Source organism: Anastrepha ludens, chromosome 5, assembly GCF_028408465.1.
Source record: "Anastrepha ludens isolate Willacy chromosome 5, idAnaLude1.1, whole genome shotgun sequence".
NCBI classification, from domain to species: domain Eukaryota; kingdom Metazoa; phylum Arthropoda; class Insecta; order Diptera; family Tephritidae; genus Anastrepha; species Anastrepha ludens.
The window spans coordinates 120,863,728-120,882,281 of NC_071501.1; the positions used below are offsets into that span (position 1 = coordinate 120,863,728).

Genomic DNA, 18,554 nt, shown 5'->3' on the forward strand with positions numbered 1-18,554 from the left:
TTCAAACTCATTTCTTTATTATTCAAAAATATTATATTTTATATATACATTCTGTCAAAAAAGTACCGAGAAATGTTCAATGAAACGCAAAATAATTGTTTAATCATCAAAATTTATTTTGTCGCCTTCAAAATAGACTCCATTCGAAGCAATACACAGGTGCCAAAGATTAGTCCAGTCATCAAAGCACCTTTTAAACGCGTTTGAAGAGATCTTCTTCAGCTCCTTTAGCGAATTCTCCTTAATGGCCTCTATCGACGCAAAGCGGCGTCCACTGAGTGGCAATTTAAGTTTTGGGAAATGGAAAAAGTCTCAGGGTGCTAAATCCGTTGAATACGGTGGTTGTTCGATGATATTTGTCGAGTTTTTGGTCAAAAAAGTGTTCACAATATGAGCGTTATGAGACGGTGCGTTATCATGGTGCAAGATCCATACGTTTTCTTTCACATATTGGGCCGTTTCCTACGCACATTCTCTCTCAAACGTCGCATAACTTCGAAATAATTTTCTTTATTTGCCGTAGAAACATTTGAAATGAACTCCGAGTGCACAACACTATGAAAATCAAAGAAAACGAGTAGCCTGGCTTTCACTTTTGACCGACTTTGACGTGGTTTTTTGGGTTTCGGCTCATGTGGATAGCGCCATTCAGCCGCCTGATGACTGGTTTGCGTGTCAAAGTCATATACCCACATCTCATCACCTGTTATGATGCGCTGGGTCCGAAGTCACTTGCTCAAACATGTCTTCAACCACCTTCTTCCTATGAATTTTTTGAAAGAAATTCAACTCTCTTGCAACGAGTCGAGCAGCCACGTGTCTCATACCTAATTGATGGTGTAAAATGTTGCGAATTGATTCCTGAGGCACGCTAAGGTCGCGATCTACCTTCCTCAAACTTTAATCATGGTTTTCCAGCACCGTTTCCTTGATTTTGAATTGTCAACGTTTTCATCCGTGGATGACTTTGATGGCGACCAGATCGGGGCAAATCTTCCACGACTTCTAGGCCCTCTGCAAAAGCCTTATAGCACTCGTATACTCGTGTTTTTAATAAAGCACACTCGCCATAGGCTTTCTGCAACATTTTTAACGATTCGGCGCATGGAATCCCGTTCGAAATACAAAATTTAAAACAAATTCTTTGTTCGTTATTTTTATCCATAGTGAAAATCGCAGAGCATACTTGCGGTTGACTGATATAAATAAATGCCAAGAAACCGCTAAATAACAGATCACACTCGAACATTGCGACACTATAGAGGACAGTAACGCGGGCTTTTTAAATAAACGATTCCTTATATATTTTTTTTTTATTTGTTAAATTTTTGTGAATTTTCCTTTATCTATCGATTTCTTTATGCCGCTCGGAAAAATTTAAAGTCATTATTGAAAGTTCACTTTTTTTTACAAATGGCAGCACTGCTTCGTTGGGATTTTAAAAGATCCCTTATATTAAGTTGCCTTATTTGTTGCACAGATTCGGTTATTTTCATAGTGTAATTTTGTAAAAAAAGGTGTAAAGGTACTTTGCGGATGACTCTTGCATTTCAACTGATTGCTTGAAATATATTTATTTTTTTAACTAATTAAGTGAAAATGAGGATGGTTCCTTATGTAGAAGTCGACGCAAGTGGAGAAAGTTGCTGATCGCCATTCATTTGGGAGTGGCCAGGACGATTCTCCTACATATTTTTCAATGGGATTATCCTAAGTATCCTATGGGTAATTTCCCCCACGGTAGCTGGGTAAAAATCCCCCCAAATAAAAAGATGTACAAAGCCTCGGATGAAAACTTCCTATACTGATGACGACCCCTGCAAACGAAAATATCGACTACGATTCGAGGGCATGCACCTGGAATGTCCGGTCCCTTAATGAGAGGGTGCCTCTGCCCGGCTGGTTGATATCCTCATGAGAGTAAAGGCTGGCATCATTACCATTCAAGAAATCCGGTGGGCGGAGCAAAGCAAGAAAAACGTAGGACCTTGCGACGTCTACTACAGCTGCCATGTAAAGGAGCGCAAATTCGGTGTCGGATTTTTTGTGGCAGACAGACTTCGTGCCAAGTATTGTCGTTCACTCCGTTGGACGAGCGCTTCGCAATAATCCGCATCTCGATTTTTTAAAATCTCTCTCATTTGCGCCCACGCCCCGATGGAAAGGAAGGGCGATGTGACCAAAAATTCTGTGCAAAATATGGTCGGATGAAAGCATGCCTGCCGATTGGAATTTAAGCGTGCTTTGCCCAATCCATAAGAAGAGCGATCCTGCATTCTGTGCCAATTACCGCGGGATTAGTCTTCTAAATAACGCCTATAAGGTTCTAGCGAGCGTATTGTGTGAAAGGCTGAAGCCCACCGTCAACCAACTGATTGGAACTTTTCAGACCTGGAAAGTCTACCATTGACCAAATATTCACAATACGCCAAATCTTGGAAAACACCCATGAAAGTAGAACCGACACTCGCCATCTTTTCGTCGGCTTCAAAGCTGCATTCGACAGTACGGAAAGGAGTTACTTGTATGCCACGATCTCTGAATTCGGTATCCCCGCAAAACTAATACGGCTTTGCAAGATGACGTTGCTCAGAATTGGGAAAGACCTCTCCGAGCAGTTTGAAACCAAATCAAAATTCTTAGTCTAAAATTTGCGATTTTTTAAATAATTCTAATTATACTAAAACAAGATCAAAACTTTTAGTTTAAAATTTGCGTATTTAATATAATTTTATGACTTTACAATAAAAAAGTAATTAAAATTAAAATTTTTTTGAATTTAAAATTATTTCGGAAGGAACTTACTTTAAAGGTGATACAGAAAATGTTAATATAATAAATGAAAATTATTTTGTTACTTTTTTGACTAAATGTAACTCAATTGCAATATTTTTAATTACAATAGTATTGATTTGCCTTCTTTTTCTTAAATAAAATTCATACAAAAAATTATTCCGGCATCTGAAAATTCAGTAAATATATATATATATATGTATGTGTGTGTGTGGGTATGCTCCAGTAACTCCTTTTATGCGGCGCCAAACTCAATCTGGGCTGCACATGCCGACAACTACTATGGAATTTTCCATGTCTTCAAAAACATTTCCATACGCACACAAACGCATAGCAAACAATAAATACTACGTGATAAGTGAAAAGTAAGTCAATGTGGCAGAGAGAGACTGACCTCAGCGCTGAGTTATCTATTGAGATATTGTAACATCAGGCGACTTGGCAGGCTTTTCATCTATAATAAACAGTTGTTTGCAGATAGACATGTGTATGTATGTATTTTCTTGAAAGCACTAAGTTACACATGTGGCATGCCTCGATTATGTACCGTAGTAGATGATAATTGAAAAACGTGATTTAAAAATAATTTAATAACAAAGTTTGCAAAATGTGCTACCTCGGCTGGTTAACGGGCTGTGCTAGTTTTGATTGAGGCAATTAATTAATCATCAGTAGGGCAGTGGAGAGAGTATTCGGGCCCGGGGGAAACTTGAGATGCTAAAAAAATATTTACTAGAAATTACGAAGAACTAAAAAAATATTGTATTATTTACTAAAAATTAAAAAAAAAATTATTTAATAAAAATTAAGAAAAAATTATTTTATTAAAACAAAAAATATTTACTACAAGTTAAAAAACCATTATTTACTAAAAATTCAAAACAACAATATTTACTAAGAACTGAAAAACATAAATATTTACTAAAAATTAAAAAAAAAACATTATTTACTAAGAGTTAAAAAAAAATATTTACTAAAAATTACAATAAAAAAATATTTACTAAAAATTAAAAAAAAACATTATTTACTAAAAAAAATATTATTTACCAAAATCAAAAAAATATTATTTACTAAAAATTAAAACAAAAAATTTACTAAAAATAACAATAAAAACTCTTTTAGTAAAAATGAAAACAAAAAATATTTACTAAAAATTAAAAAAAAACATTATTTACTAAAAAAAATATTATTTACCAAAATCAAAAAAATATTATTTACTAAAAATTAAAACAAAAAATTTACTAAAAATAACAATAAACACTCTTTTAGTGAAAATGAAAACAAAAAATATTTACTAAAAATTAAAAACAGCACTATTTACTAAGAACTAAAAAACATATTTACTAAAACTTAAAAAAAAAACATTTACTAAAAACTAAAAATTAAAAAATATTTATTAAAAATGAAAAAAAAAATAGTTACTAAGAATTAGAAAAAAAAAAATTATTTACTAAAAAATAAAAAATAAAATATTTACTCAAAATTTAAAAAAAATTAATAAAATTTAAAAAAAATATGTTATTTACTAAAAATTACGAAGAAAAAATATTATTTACTAAATATTAAAAAAAAAATTATTTAATAAAAATTAAGAAAAAATTATTTTCTAAATTAAAAAAAAAAAAAAAAATATTTAATAAAAATTCAAAAAAAGGTTGTTTTAAATATCTAAACTTTCTTTGGGGGTACTTTTTTTTGCCTCGTCGGATATACTTCAGTATATTGTTGCCCCTGTATTTTGCTGGATTTTAAAGTGTGTACATCGGAACGCGGCTTCAAATAGTTAAAATTTTTTTTTTTTTTTCATTTTTTTTCGCATAATACTGACGAATGTATAGAAAACAATTATTTTGTTTTCTCTTACACCAATAATTATTTCGATTACAATTCGAAGAGAAAAGAATTCCACAAAAAATCTGAATCAGCAACCACTCCATATTTACTCCCACCCACCCCACAATTTATGCTACTTTATGGCAGATCCTGGGTATATTCAGAAACGCATTATAAATGCGCAGTAATTGCAGCGCTGGCAGCACTGCCAATGTGACAAGTGTTGCAATTGATAGATTGGCAGTATTAAAATTTTTCCTGCAAATAATGCGCGACGTTTGATACAAAAATGGCGTTTTGGAACGCGATGCATTTGCAGTACTGCCATATTTGCATTTCTGAACGCATTGCCAACACTGCAAAAGTACGTTGCGCATTATAATGCGTCATTGAATATACCCCCTCTCCAGCGAATGTCATCGAAATCGATGCGTTGAAGATTTTAGGCGGGTCCACTCGACGTGTTTTGCCCCACATAGGCGTGAATTTACGCATTATTTTATGAATTTTGCGAACATGAGAATGTTTAAATGAGTTTCGAAAAATAATCAATACAGCTGCGGTTCAAATAAGATTCACCTTTTTATAGTCTATAAATGAATAAAGCATTTTTTTATTTGCATTCAGTTTAGAGTTCTTATACCACAAATATACTTCCCATTGTTTATATTTGTATACGTGTATGTAAGTATTTGTATGGATGTTCATTCATTACTTAAAAACTAAACAAAAACGACGCCAACAGGCGCAACAATTGCAAAAAATCACTATTCGTACTAAAACAGTATTTAGATAATAGTAAGTATAGGTGCGGTTAGATAGAAATATAACCATTATGAGCAAAGGAATCCATTTTTTTTTTTTTTTTCATTTAAAAAGCAATTTATTCTACACAAATGAAAGTTTTGCAACCAACGCTAGCGCTTTAATCAATGAGAACCGACAATGCACTTGTTTAGCTGGATATTTCAACACTTTTCTAATTTTACTTCCCAATGGAATTGAACAAAAAACATATAAAGCAAAGGCGCATCATTTTGGTTATGGAACAATTAGCTTGCACATAAATAGATATTTTTTTATCCTATACTTCCGCCTATAGTCGCTCCATCCTTCAAACAGGAGGCGAGTGTTTTTACATTTTATTGTATGCGCATATAAACGACGGTGGTGATGATGTTTAAACAACAGTCGTTTTAATGTTTTCCTCACTTCTTCATTTGGACCATAAACGATCGTATCGGAAGATAAACAAATATTGAATAGATTAATTCGTAAATGTTAAATATACATATAGAAAAGTGCCTACATTAGTTTTAAAGCAATTCAAAAGTTACGCCTTGCGTCTTTTAAACCTGCTTTCCGTATCCCTTTACAGTGTCGGCGTTTCGGGCAGCAAAGAAGTGAAAAAGGTCACCACAAAAGTGCGCACAATAGAAATCACAGATGCTGTATTATCGTTATTATTTTCAGTGGCCTCAGCTGCGTTTGCAGCCGTCCCTTCGCCTGCAGCTGCATTGGCGCTAGAATGCTGCTGACCATCGAAGGCATTATCAGCGGCTCCGCCGGCATTCTCGGGATTTCGCTGTTCGTCGGCCTGTGCCACCTGTTGCACTTGTCGTACACCGCGACGTATTTGATCCGCGTCCGCCGCATTGTTATTACGATTGATGTTGTTGTTGTTACGCTCATTTCGCAGACGTAGCACACCAATGTGGTAGCTGTAGAAATTGGAAAAGTAAAGTAAGTAAGTATTAAAACTGATAGCAAATGTTTCTACATTATTATGAGGATGTCCACTTAAAAAAAAATGTATGCGAAAAATTAATAACAACGAGAAAATATTAAACAAGTGCAAGTATATTCTAAAACATATATTTCACATCAACGCGTCGCGGTAAAGATTCTATCTCAGTTGGACGGTCGACAAAAAATTTAAATGCTTATGAGTTATAGACCGAGCTCCTCCTGCAATTCGTAGTGTTGTTCCACAAATGGAACGAGCTACAGTTTTATGGCACTTCCGAGCGGCAGATGTTTTATTTTTATGAGGAGTTTTTTCATGACAGAAATACACTCGGAGATTCGCCAATTCTGCCGAGGATCGGCCGCCGTTAGGAAAGACTTTTTCTATCATTTGCTGTTTCATGCGCGTAGATTCAAACCCGGGCACTACCTAATGGCAGTCACGCACCTACCGATTGGCTCAGCTGCCGCCAAGTAATAGGTAAGAGCAATAAATATGAAAAAATTCACGAGACTTTTTTATATGAAGAAATTCCACGACACCATTAAGGCAAAAAATTATAAAAATCAACGGGATTTTTCAGCAACTTTAAACTTTCATTTAATTATATATATATACATATATGATGGGCGCGTACACCCTTTTTGGGTGTTTGGCCGAGCTCCTCCTCCTATTTGTGGCGTGCGCCTTGATGTTGTTCCACAAATGGAGGGACCTACAGTTTCAGGCCGACGGCAGATATTTTTATGAGGAGCTTTATCATGGCAGAAATACACTCAATACGTCCATTGGGGGTGTAGTGGACGTGCGGCATCGAATAGCAGTCACGGATAAATCCATTCGGCTGCGGCAGCCAGGAAAGATATTTTATGATGAAGAAAACGCAGAGATCAAAACCGTAGTGATCAAAAAACCTTTGTGTAGTTTTTACTTTTGCTGCTATTCTTGGAGTATCTTCGGAGCATGTAATTACTACTATTACAAAAACAAGCAATAAAATGCAAGTAATTACACTATGTAACAACAGTTTCACGCCTCCGATTCAGGAATATTTTTTACGAATTTTTTCAAACACTGAATCTATAAAATTTTAGTGAACACCCCGTTACTAGCTACAATAATTAAAATAATTTAACTTACAGATAAATACCGCCAGCAATTACAACTACGGCTAGACAGCGCAACGGCGATGAATTAAAGTAAAGAATTGTCAGAAAGATAGCGAGACGTGTTATCGAAAAGAAGTTATCCAACCAGTCACGATTCTCTTGCTCCTCCTGCACAATGTTGGGAAAACGTGGTGCAGCCGCTTGTTGCCTTTCCTGTTGCCCCTGGGGCTGCTGCGCCTCCTCGCCGGCAGCAGCTTGCGCTGCAGTGTTAGTTTCCGTGCCGCGCACTGGTTGCGCCAACGACTGCGCAGCACTCAAATTTGCTGGTCCAGCTTGTTGCGACAGCAATGTAGCTGCTGGTATCACAGGATTGTGAGCGCCGGCTGTAGTAACACCCGCCGCTGTAGCTGGTGCTAGAAAAGGCATCTGTTGTAGAAAAGGATTAAATCCCAATGGGCTGGCCATAGTTGTTGGCAAATTAGCTGTGGCAGCGGCTCCTACATTGCTCGTGTAAAAGTTGGGAACACCGGCAGCGGTCGCGGTAGTATTAGCCCTGTTACAATAAAATATAAGCTATCAAAATTAAAACCAAACAAATTAAGATGTTTCACTTGTCACTTACATGCGAATGCACTGTTCCATATATTGTGAGTACACCTGCTGCATCCAGTTGTACATGGCAGCCTGTTGGGTAGCCATAGCTTGCATATTGAACTGTCTGGGAATGCTAAATGGCAACGGGTATTGTGGGTTGTTGGGATCATATACAGGACACTGTTGATTTTGCATCTGCTGATTAAACTGTGGGTATACTAAGTTTGGTTGTTGTTGCTGGTATTGTTGATAGTATTGCTGATGATAATTCGGTTGAGATGTTGTGTTCGACGAAGCAGCTCCAGTAGCATGACGTTGTCGCAAGCCGTCAGTTGTATTGCCATTGGGACTCATGTTGGCGGGTGCGGAGGAGGAGCTACTTTTAGACTTTTGCATAAAACTTGTATTCAAAGAATTCTTCGGTGTATATACTAAATGTATTATATGATTCTGGGTATAGACGTCTTTGTAGCTGCGTATAACATCCTTCAACAGTAAGCTATCATTCAAAAGTTGGCCCGAGTAAATTAGTTTTTGCTCGTCAACTGGCTGCAATGGAGAAAAAAGTACATTAAAAGTCTGGAAATTAACCAATTTGTATTTGAAATTTTACGATTACTTTCAAACAAAGCTTTGAACTATTTTGTATGTATGTAAAGCAGAAACCACATCATTTGCACAGCTGTTATTTGCACGTTTTTTATTTTCCATGTCTGCACGGTGCTCGTGCGTACATCAGCAAAAATAAATGACGTGTCCATTTCATTTTCCGCAAACAGAAGCTCAACCAGACATGCACTTCAATAGGAACTTGTGCATAAGTATGTGTATGCATGTCTACGCATGCATGCAACTATCATTTAAGCAATGGGCTTTGTTGTTGTGCTTTCTTTTACTTCACTTAATAGTTCGCCGACGAGTTCGCTGAACGATCGCGTCATCTCGAAGGGGAAGAGTAGTTCACATGCATTTGTTGCAATTAGCAAAAGCCTGTAATCGCGCAAATTTAACGTGTGCAATTTAGACTTAAGCCTTCTAAATATTTACGTAACTTGAAATTTTTAAATGAAATTGGTGTAGAAATATTTCGCTTTAAAGCTCACTACCGATAGTGGTATTTTATTACATTGAAAATGTTATGTATTTAAGGCAAAATATTGTTTTTGTACAAGACGTTATAAAAGGGACTGAAGGGGAATGAAAAACAAACAAAAAAAAAATAATAATAATAACAATGCAACGCTTTTGCATTTAAGTTAACTGTCCTAGTTGGAACAGTTATTGGTTAGGTTCTGTCAGATTATTTTTCAGTCTTTTACCTGACTTTGTTCACGTATGAATATTAAATATGATTAATGGGGTTTTCCGTACTTTCTTTTATTTTATAAATGAAATGGCCGTTGTGATAACAAATACTTAATAAATGCATATATAATAGGCACACAATTTGACAACAGCCAATTACTGCGCCACAGATTGAGAAAGCACTAACTAAATTCAATGGCGAACTAAGTACAAATGCCAATCGCGAAATTTCTGGCATTACTTTATCTACAAATTCTAATTGTATGCTTGAAAAAAAAAGAAATGAAAATAAAATTTAACGTACAATCAAACAGAAACACGAACTCGAGCTTATGTAAATTCTACGGCCGGAACCAAACGGGGGGAAAATGGCAAACAATTTACATATTTACAAATACACATCGAAGTCGGCACACATACAAATACAGTGTCGGGCAAAGCGAAATAATGTGTTCATTAAAATTTCTCAAAACCTTCCGACATGTTTATTTTCTATTGACATTGTAAAGTATTAATTTACAAAGCTTGCAATAAACTTCACACAAAGAACCTACAGTAAATAATCAGCTCTCAATATCACATTGCATAAATATGAAAGCAATGAAATTAAAGCGCGAAGTGGCTATGCTGGGAAAATAATAATATTACTCCAGCTGATCAAGAATTGCGTGGAACAACATCACGACGCACGCCACAATTAGGAGGAGGAGCTCGGCTAAACATTATTACAAAATTATTTATTATTTATTTTATTTTATCAACAGTTACGGGTTATTGATTTTCCAGATACTTTCCTATGGCAGCTTCGGCTTTCAATTTGCAATTTAAGACATCTTTGTTGATTTTAAGTTTGAGGACGCTTGGTAGGTGGCCCCTACAAACAGCAATTGCTGTAATGAAAAAACAGTATGTCTTGCGTTTTGTTGCTCTGAATCACTTTTATGTTATCAATATCATCCCATAACTCATCATGAGATTTTGTTTATTTGGACCGACCCGGCTACCGAATGTTATGTACCGCTTATTTAGATTTTTTATTAACTCTTAAAAGCACAAACCTCCGCAGGCTTAATTTTAGTTCGTCCAACACTGTATGCGCATATTTATACTACTTAGCACTTGGAACGATTTACTGGGAGCTCGCTGGAACAGTGATAAGATAAGCGCTCACTCACAAATGGCAGAAAAATTAAAAAATAAAATGTCGCAATTTCTCTATACGTATATATGAACGTAAGTGGGTAGTTTAAAAGAAATTTGCGCATACGGAATACACACAGAAGCCACAAGTTGTTTGTAAATAAAAACGAAGATTACGCCAATGATGCAACGTCGGCACTTTTCTGAATATTAGCAAGCGAAATATACACAATTAGGTCTACAAGTCTTGTAGATATTCTTCTTTTCTTAATGTTGCCGCTTAAAGCTTTATTTAAGAAATACCTAGACAAACGGAGATGAACGCTATTGAACCTTGTTTCTGTCTCCGTATCAGTAAATTGACAAATTAAAAAAAATAATTGTATATAAATGAGCATACGTGTATACTGTTATTCTAAGTTTATTTTTGTTTTATTCACATTGAGCCAAGAACTCTGCGGGTGTAGAAGAAACTGATACACTACAATGTTTGCGTATATAGTTTCAAAATAAAACAATATCCGTAACAAGTATAGCAAGTTTAGAAGTATGAAGCTGTAGAAACAGACAATATTCATATACTATATACCACGTAATTAAATTACAATTAAGTGAAAACGCTAAGCCCAAACAACACATATCCATATATTTGCAATAAATTTTTATAATACATTCTCAATGCAAATATATTATCTCCGATTGATGACTATATTGGCGTTGAATGACTTTGTATTTCTTACTTTTGCGATCATAATCAGCACTTACCGGTTTATTGGGGTACACCAGCGCCAAGTGTGTTTTTAGTCTCTTCACCGTCCACAGCAAGTCAATCTCTAGAATCTGATCATCGTATTGTTGATTTGAGGCTTTAATTAATAGTTTAACACTTGTTGCTTTTGCAGGTGTTGTTGTTGAGGTGGCCGCTGCCGCCGCACTGCCTGGAGCAGACACTGAGGCTGCAACAGAGTTTGCAGTCTTTGTAGTGGCTGCAGCGCTAGCGCTATCTGCAACCGCTGCTGCCGACGACGTCGACGAAGAGGAAGTAGTTGCTGCAGTTTCGTTCATATTCTAAATTAGCAATGGCAGACGATCCCAAATGAACTTTTAGTAGTAAATTTGTTACTGCGTCAATTCCAAAAGCAAATGCCAATTATGCGATGATATCAGTGCTTTGAGTCAATGATGATCTTTGGCTTTCCTTTAATTGTACGTTATGAAGTGTTCAACCCCTATAGTAATTAGCTCTCTCAATTAGATGAAGGTTTCTCTTTGTACAATACTTCAAATAACAATTTAACAACTGCTTCAGCTTGACAATTTTCCGTTACTGATATTAAAATATACCTTTCAGCTATTATTAGTTGTTCACTTATTTATTTTATCTGCTCTACACTTTTGACATGTATCCCACCTTGTGCTGTTGCCTCCTTCCCTAGTTTCTAAATACCAATTTATGTATTTCTTTCTCCTTTTCTTATTACTCTTCTTTGTGTGTATTGAAATTTCAATTGCTCGGTGCTTCGTCGTTTTAACTATTTTTAACACGTATATGCTCTTTGTTTACTATTATTCCAGGTTTTCTCAAAATTCAAATGTTTCCTTCATTAAACTACAAAATTTTGTCATTTTTTCCACAAAAACTTTAATAAAATACAACGAAAAGTTCGATTTTTACACAACTTTTTCACTTCAACAGCTCCCGTGCTCTCACTCGTTCATTCGTTCAATTCGTTAGCTGCACTTCATTCGTGATTGGCTGAAAAGCACAGCAACACTGTTCGCTTGCAAACGAGAGCGGCACAAAACATGCAAACAGCAACACTGATTTGCGCGGATTTGTGCGCATTTGTTCAAAGAAAGTTAAATTTCGTAAAATAAACTTTTTTAAAAATTAAACACAAAATTTAGGAAGCCTTTTAAAGTAAATTAATAAATTCACGCATAAAAATAATGGAGTTTAACAATTAGCTGCAAATATCCCGCAGGGCCTCTTTAAAGCGCCGAATAGCCCCTTTTTGGTTTCTCTTTTGCACACATTTTCTGTTTTTATTTCACTACTTTCTCGTGAATCAATTTTTGCAAATACCTTTGTTATGAACACATTTGGTCATTTTTGATTGGTTGGCTGGATGATACAATTTGTTCACACACATTCATATATATAATTTAATTGTGTTAACGATCCCGTTTCCCTGCTACTGCTTCATGAATTGCCGCAGATAACATAAGCTCTATGTTCTCTAAGTTCTCTGATTACCCGTATTTGTAAACTGGAGCAAACACAATCGGAAATTGCGTCATGTGATTGTTGTTATTTAATTTCTGGTTGCCAAACTCAGAACCAAAATTTGTCCAATTTAACTGAAGACTGAGTATTATTAGAGTTCAAACAAAATGTAAACCAAAAGTTCAGGTATTTGAAAAAAATCCGAGAATTGCTTATCATAACATATATATGCTGTGCTTTTATACATTGTATTATACATATATGTATGTATGTATGTCTTCTGCTGTTACAACAACAACAGCTGATAACAGCTAAGTGATAACGTAAAACTTTTAACTTACACCTTCTTTCTTCTGAAAATGTTCTATCCGACGATCACGAAAAAGGTGTACCTAGTATTTGACGTCATATGTATTTCAATTGACAGGGCAAATTATGGAAAAATAGGTAGGGTTTGAATTGAATGTAAGGTACATATATTAAAATAGTTTTCACATTTTCACCATACATTTCTTTATTCAGGTTGAAAAGAACGTGAGCTTATTTACTTAGTGCCCTAACCGAATTGAGTGAATGACAACATGAATGACATATCAACATAAATCATTCTTCATAGACATTTAGTTGGGGAATGCTGCTAAAGTGACAGCATTTCTTAGAGGGATATAAGTATGTATGTGATTACAGCTCCTACGGGATTCCGGCTCCCCAACGTAGGAATGACTATTGATTCGAAGGTATTAAGCGCAGTATGACCAAGACATAGTATTAGTGTACCTCTGAGCTTGGGTGTGTTGGAGCTGTAATCATTGCGGCAGTGTTACTTTAATTAGATAGCATCAAGTTCTGTCCCATAGTTGCTGCAACAATGCCTACGTCACGCGTTCAATCAGTAAAAGGTTAACAATCTGATAGCCAATCAAGTGCAGTACAAATTTGTCTGCTGGGCAGTAGATATTGAAGAGGGAAACTAAGTTTTTATTTAATAAATACTAATATTGCTTATCTATTGGTTTTAGCGTAAAATTAAGTTCAAATGAAACGAAGTTATCCGGCCCAAGACTCTATATTTTAAAACAACTCGTTCGGCGAAAAAATAATTTATGCAATATTGCGGCAGCTATTCAGCTGAGTATCAATTAGAGGCCATCAAAAAAGTAATATAGTCGCAATATTGCTCTAATTATTGAGTGTGACACACACACTCTTTATACAAACTGATCACGTTGCTGTTGTTGTAGCGCTTCATCAAGCGCTGCTAGAACGGTGTTGTCATCGGTCGACATCGCTTACCTCATCACACGGTGGACCAAAGAAACATGATGTTGGTTTCAAAGGGAGAGAGGTGTTAGGTGAGTGGGTTTCATCCTCCGTTGGACAAACCTTCGATACTCGCGTCTGACCTTTTTTCGTTCTGTTTGAGGATCCTTTTTAAAAGGTTATATCCATAAATCGATGGAAAATTAAATTTTAGAAACCTACCTGGACGCTCAAGTTGTTAGCTATAATAGAAATAAGTTAAATTCACGTCCAAAGTAGAAAAAGTCTAGCCAACGGAGGGCTAAGGGGCATGTGAATAGGTGGTTCGTGTCGCGCGGGGTACCTTCACATGCCCAGCAAGTACGTCACTCCCAAGAATGTTAGAATATTCAATTCGCCTTGCGTCACTCACGCCACTCTCCCAAAAGGGTGCCACGTAAACATACAACAACATATACGAGGCTCTCTTGAAAAGTCCGTACAAAAATAAAAATTACTTAATAGTTTGAGGTAAACTTTTTTTTCGACATAGTCTGCTTTTAGGCTTATACACTTCGTTCAACGCTGTTTTAGTTCGTTGATCCCTGTCGAATAAGAGGATTTGTTTAAGTCTGCAAAATAGCCATTCGTTTCTGCAATCGCCTCTTCATTTGAATAAAATCTTTTTCCCACCAGCCATTCTTCAAATTGGGGAACAAGTAATAGTCTAAGGGAGCTAAGTCTGGAGTATGGTGAGATGTGAAACAACTATCTGAAGCGTGAGCTGGTGCGTTGTCGTGATGGAAAAGGACTTTTTTGAAAATCCCTTGAGGTCCTCGATTTAAACAAATGCCAAGCTGGCTGATGTGGGTCCATGATTCAATAATAAAAGGTTTGCTCGGTAAGCAGCTTTCTCGTTCCATCTTAACAAATCGGTTGCCTTAGCACAATGGGTTCTAAAAATTTTCCAGCTCTACAAATTTTGAGTAAAAGTGGATGGAAAGACAAATTTGTAGAAAAAAATGTTTTTTTGAAGAGTTTGTATCGGTATGTCCAGGACTAGTATGACATGGAAAACATCCTGACTTACTGCATAAGTCGGGACATGTTGGAGTAATTGGGGCAATCCGAGATCGATACATTAATGGAGCTTTATTTCTTTTGATGTGGTGATTTTGAAAGAATTCATGTTTTGCAAAGAGTTACGACAGGGAGAATAATTGGATACTCCCGACGCGATCGCTAACATTGTATGCTTTTATTATAAGAAAGTTGGAATTGACAGAACTTGTTTTCAATGAGCCTTCCTGCACATGAGTGGATGAAGTGTCCAGAGGAGGCTTAGCAAAACACATTAACTTTCTAAGTATTACTAAAAAATTGGGGCGAGCACTTAAAAGTTTTAACGGAACAGCTATTCGGCAAGCGACAAGCTTATTGCGTATCCCAGGCACGTGGATGGCAGCGCTAACGGTAAGAAGTAATGTAGGAATAATTGTGACTTGGAGATTGAAACTCGAAACTTACGTGGGTTAAGCGTAGTAAAATAAGGTAAATTAAATGTATGATGAATCCATTTCTTCTATGAAATAACACTGTGCGACAGTGATATTATACTTTTATGGAGACCTAGTACAACTTGTAGGTATAGTAAAACTAAGAAAAATGGTATAGAAGAAATTTTCAATACACCCCCAAAATCTCATTTTATGGCCATACAACCGTTTTTCAGTAGGTTGATGTGAAGAATCACTCCTAACTTCGCCAATTTCCATCCGATTTCGAAGCAAGCCTTTTTGACAGTTTGTTGACAATTTTTCTTAAATGACAACTGACGAGACTTTAGACAGAAGTATTTGGAATTTTTTTATTTTTTCAACTTTGACATAATTTTTGCGATATTATCCGATATGGAGGATTTTTTTTAGTACACTACTGTTATAGTAAATTTAAATTTGTGTCGAATGAGCTATATTTGACTGTAATTGAATTAAAATTAATGGAGTTGTGTGAGTTTTAAGATTTTTTTTTTTTACTAATTTGGTATGTAGGTATAACTTACGTTAAATGGGAATAAGGGCGCGTTTCGAAGTATGAAAATGATAACAAGTGTCATTATAAACACATAATATTTATTGGAGTATTGTGCAGTGCAGCACTGTACGGTATGGTACGGTGCAGTACACAACGGGACTGGTTCCAAACTTAAAAATGCATTGGAAACGGCCCTTTGGAGTTTGGTATGGTACGGTCATTCTCTTCATCAGTTTTGAATACTTCTCTGTAAGAAAGCGTTTTAGATTGTCTTCCCGATAGAAGAAAATCACGAGAAAAATCCTGAAAATCTGAATTTGATACAATGTGTCGTTCTGAAGACTTAGAACCAGACGGAAAGTACTCTTTATCATCAGGTTTATTGTTATCAGTTTGATCATCATCAGCAATGAGTTAAACTTCCTTCAGTTCATGACCTGTTGAGTCAATTATATCGTCCAAGACTACGGGGTTCTTAACAGATGCAGCATCAGCATACTTTATGTGCTTTCGAGTTTTATAATGATGACCGTTTAGGTCCGTTTTACAAAAATAACATCGGAGAATATAAGGAAATTCGACTTTTCTGGCATTGTTTTGATTTATATCTCTTGAATTTCAATGAACACTCAGTACAAGCAAATTCCGGTTCATACCAGTGGTCAGAAATAGTATATGTAAGCTTAAAGAAATCGTTGTAGCGATCAACCAGAGCATTATTACTCTGTAACTTCAAACAATGCTTTTGATCCACAAACCACATATGAAACTTATTGCGATTATCACACATTTCTTTCTAATTGAAGCAAAACAATAAAACTTTGACGTTTTAGTAAGGTTGAATTATAATAACAAACTTCTTTTGTTAATCAATGTACAGTGTGAGCTTTGGTACACTTGGGAGCTTTTTCATATTTCTATTGAAAAAAAAATGTGTGATAATATGTGAGATATTTTCGTAAGTTCTAACAAGTTCTGTTGTATGCAGTACAGTGTACTCTTATGTATACAAATATACTCCAATAAATATTACGTATCTATAATAACGCATCAAAACACGCCCTTATTCCCATTTAACGTAAGTTATACCTACATACCAAATTAGTAAAAAAAAAAAAATCTTAAAACTCACACAACTCCATTAATTTTAATTCAATTACAGTCAAATATAGCTCATTCGACGCAAATTTAAATTTACTATATTATAACAGTAGTGTAACAAAAAAAATTCTCAATATCGGATAATATCGCAAAAATTATGTCAAAGCTGAAAAAATAGAGAAAAAATAAAAAAAATCCAAATACTTCCGTCTACAGTCTCGTCAAAACTGTCAAAAAGGCTTGTTTTTGTTCTTTGGAACTAAAAAAACAAATTCGAAATCGGATGGAAATTGGCGAAGTTTGGAGTGATTCTTCACATCAACCTACTGAAAAACGGTTTTATGGCCATAAAATGAGATTTTGGGGGTGTATTGGAAATTTCTCCTATACCATTTTTTTAGTTTTTCTATAGCCACAAGTTGTGCTAGGTCTCCATAAAAGTACAGGGTGGCTGATGAATTTTGCTACATTAAGAAACTCAAATAACTTTTTTTTTAGTGTATGGAATTCATTTATTTTTTTTTTTTCAAGTTGAAGGTCATTAAATTTTATTAAATGTAGCTTAACTAGTTTTAAAAATAATTTAATTTAAATGCCCCCATGCTCGTTGACACGAGTGCGGCATCTTAGTAAAAAGTTGTTCATTGCTGCTTTGAGAGTTGCGACAGGAATAGCCGCAATTGTTGCCCGAATGGATTGTTTTAGTTCATCCAAATTGGTTGGGTTTGTTTTATAAACTTCTTGTTTACATAAACCCCACAAGAAAAAGTCAGGTGCAGTAAGGTCAGGCGACCTGGGGGCCAACGAAATTCGGAGTTTCTTGAAATCAGTTTATTGGAAATTTTCGTCGCAACTCTGTCATAACAGTCTGGGCTATGTGAGACGTTGCCCCATCTTGTTGAAACCACACAGAGTTGAAAGGAATTCTCTTTCGGCGTAGTTCTGGATAGAAAAATTCTTTCAGCATTTTCAAATAACGGTCTCCAGTAACCGTAACGGTGTGACCATTTTCTTCAAAAAAATAAGGCCCGACAGTACAGCGTGAAGAAACCGCACACCACACTGTCACGCGAAGAGGATGCAATTCCGTCTCGTGGAGTATCTGTGGGTTAGAAGTACTCCATATTCGACAATTTTGTTTGTTCACATTGCCGTTTAAATCGAAATGGGCCTCATCAGACATGAAAAGGCAGTTTAACATGTTTTGGTCTTCTTCCACCATTTGCAGGATCTTCTGGCAAAATTCCAAGCGAATCGGCAAGTCTGCTGCATTCAGTTTGTTAACCATTTGAATTTTGTAGGGAAATAAGTCTAAATCTTTGTGCATTATTGTTTGCAAAGACTGTCGGCTGACACCAAGTTGAGCAGATAAGCTTCTTGTTGAAACCCTTGGATTGCTTTGTATAGCTGCAGCTACAGCAGCGATCGTTTC

General features: G+C 35.7%; 1 protein-coding gene across 2 annotated transcripts; it reads right to left on the reverse strand.

Annotated features, from left to right (window-relative positions):
• Positions 1-5,459: 5,459 nt before the first annotated feature.
• Positions 5,460-12,267, reverse strand: LOC128862796 (homocysteine-responsive endoplasmic reticulum-resident ubiquitin-like domain member 2 protein). Of its 2 annotated transcripts, XR_008454549.1 has the most exons (5): positions 11,287-12,267; positions 8,105-8,625; positions 7,514-8,035; positions 5,936-6,347; positions 5,460-5,840 (listed from the first exon to the last, which is right to left on the reverse strand). XR_008454549.1 is itself a non-coding variant. In XM_054101534.1 (4 exons), the coding sequence occupies exons 1-4, from the start codon at positions 11,584-11,586 to the stop codon at positions 5,999-6,001; spliced, it is 1,692 nt and encodes a 563-aa protein (XP_053957509.1). In that variant the 5' UTR covers positions 11,587-12,267; the 3' UTR covers positions 5,460-5,998. The 2 variants fall into 2 exon arrangements, 1 of the variants encoding a protein (XP_053957509.1); XM_054101534.1 differs by having other exon boundaries at positions 5,460-6,347.
• Between the last annotated feature and the right edge of the window lie 6,287 nt (positions 12,268-18,554).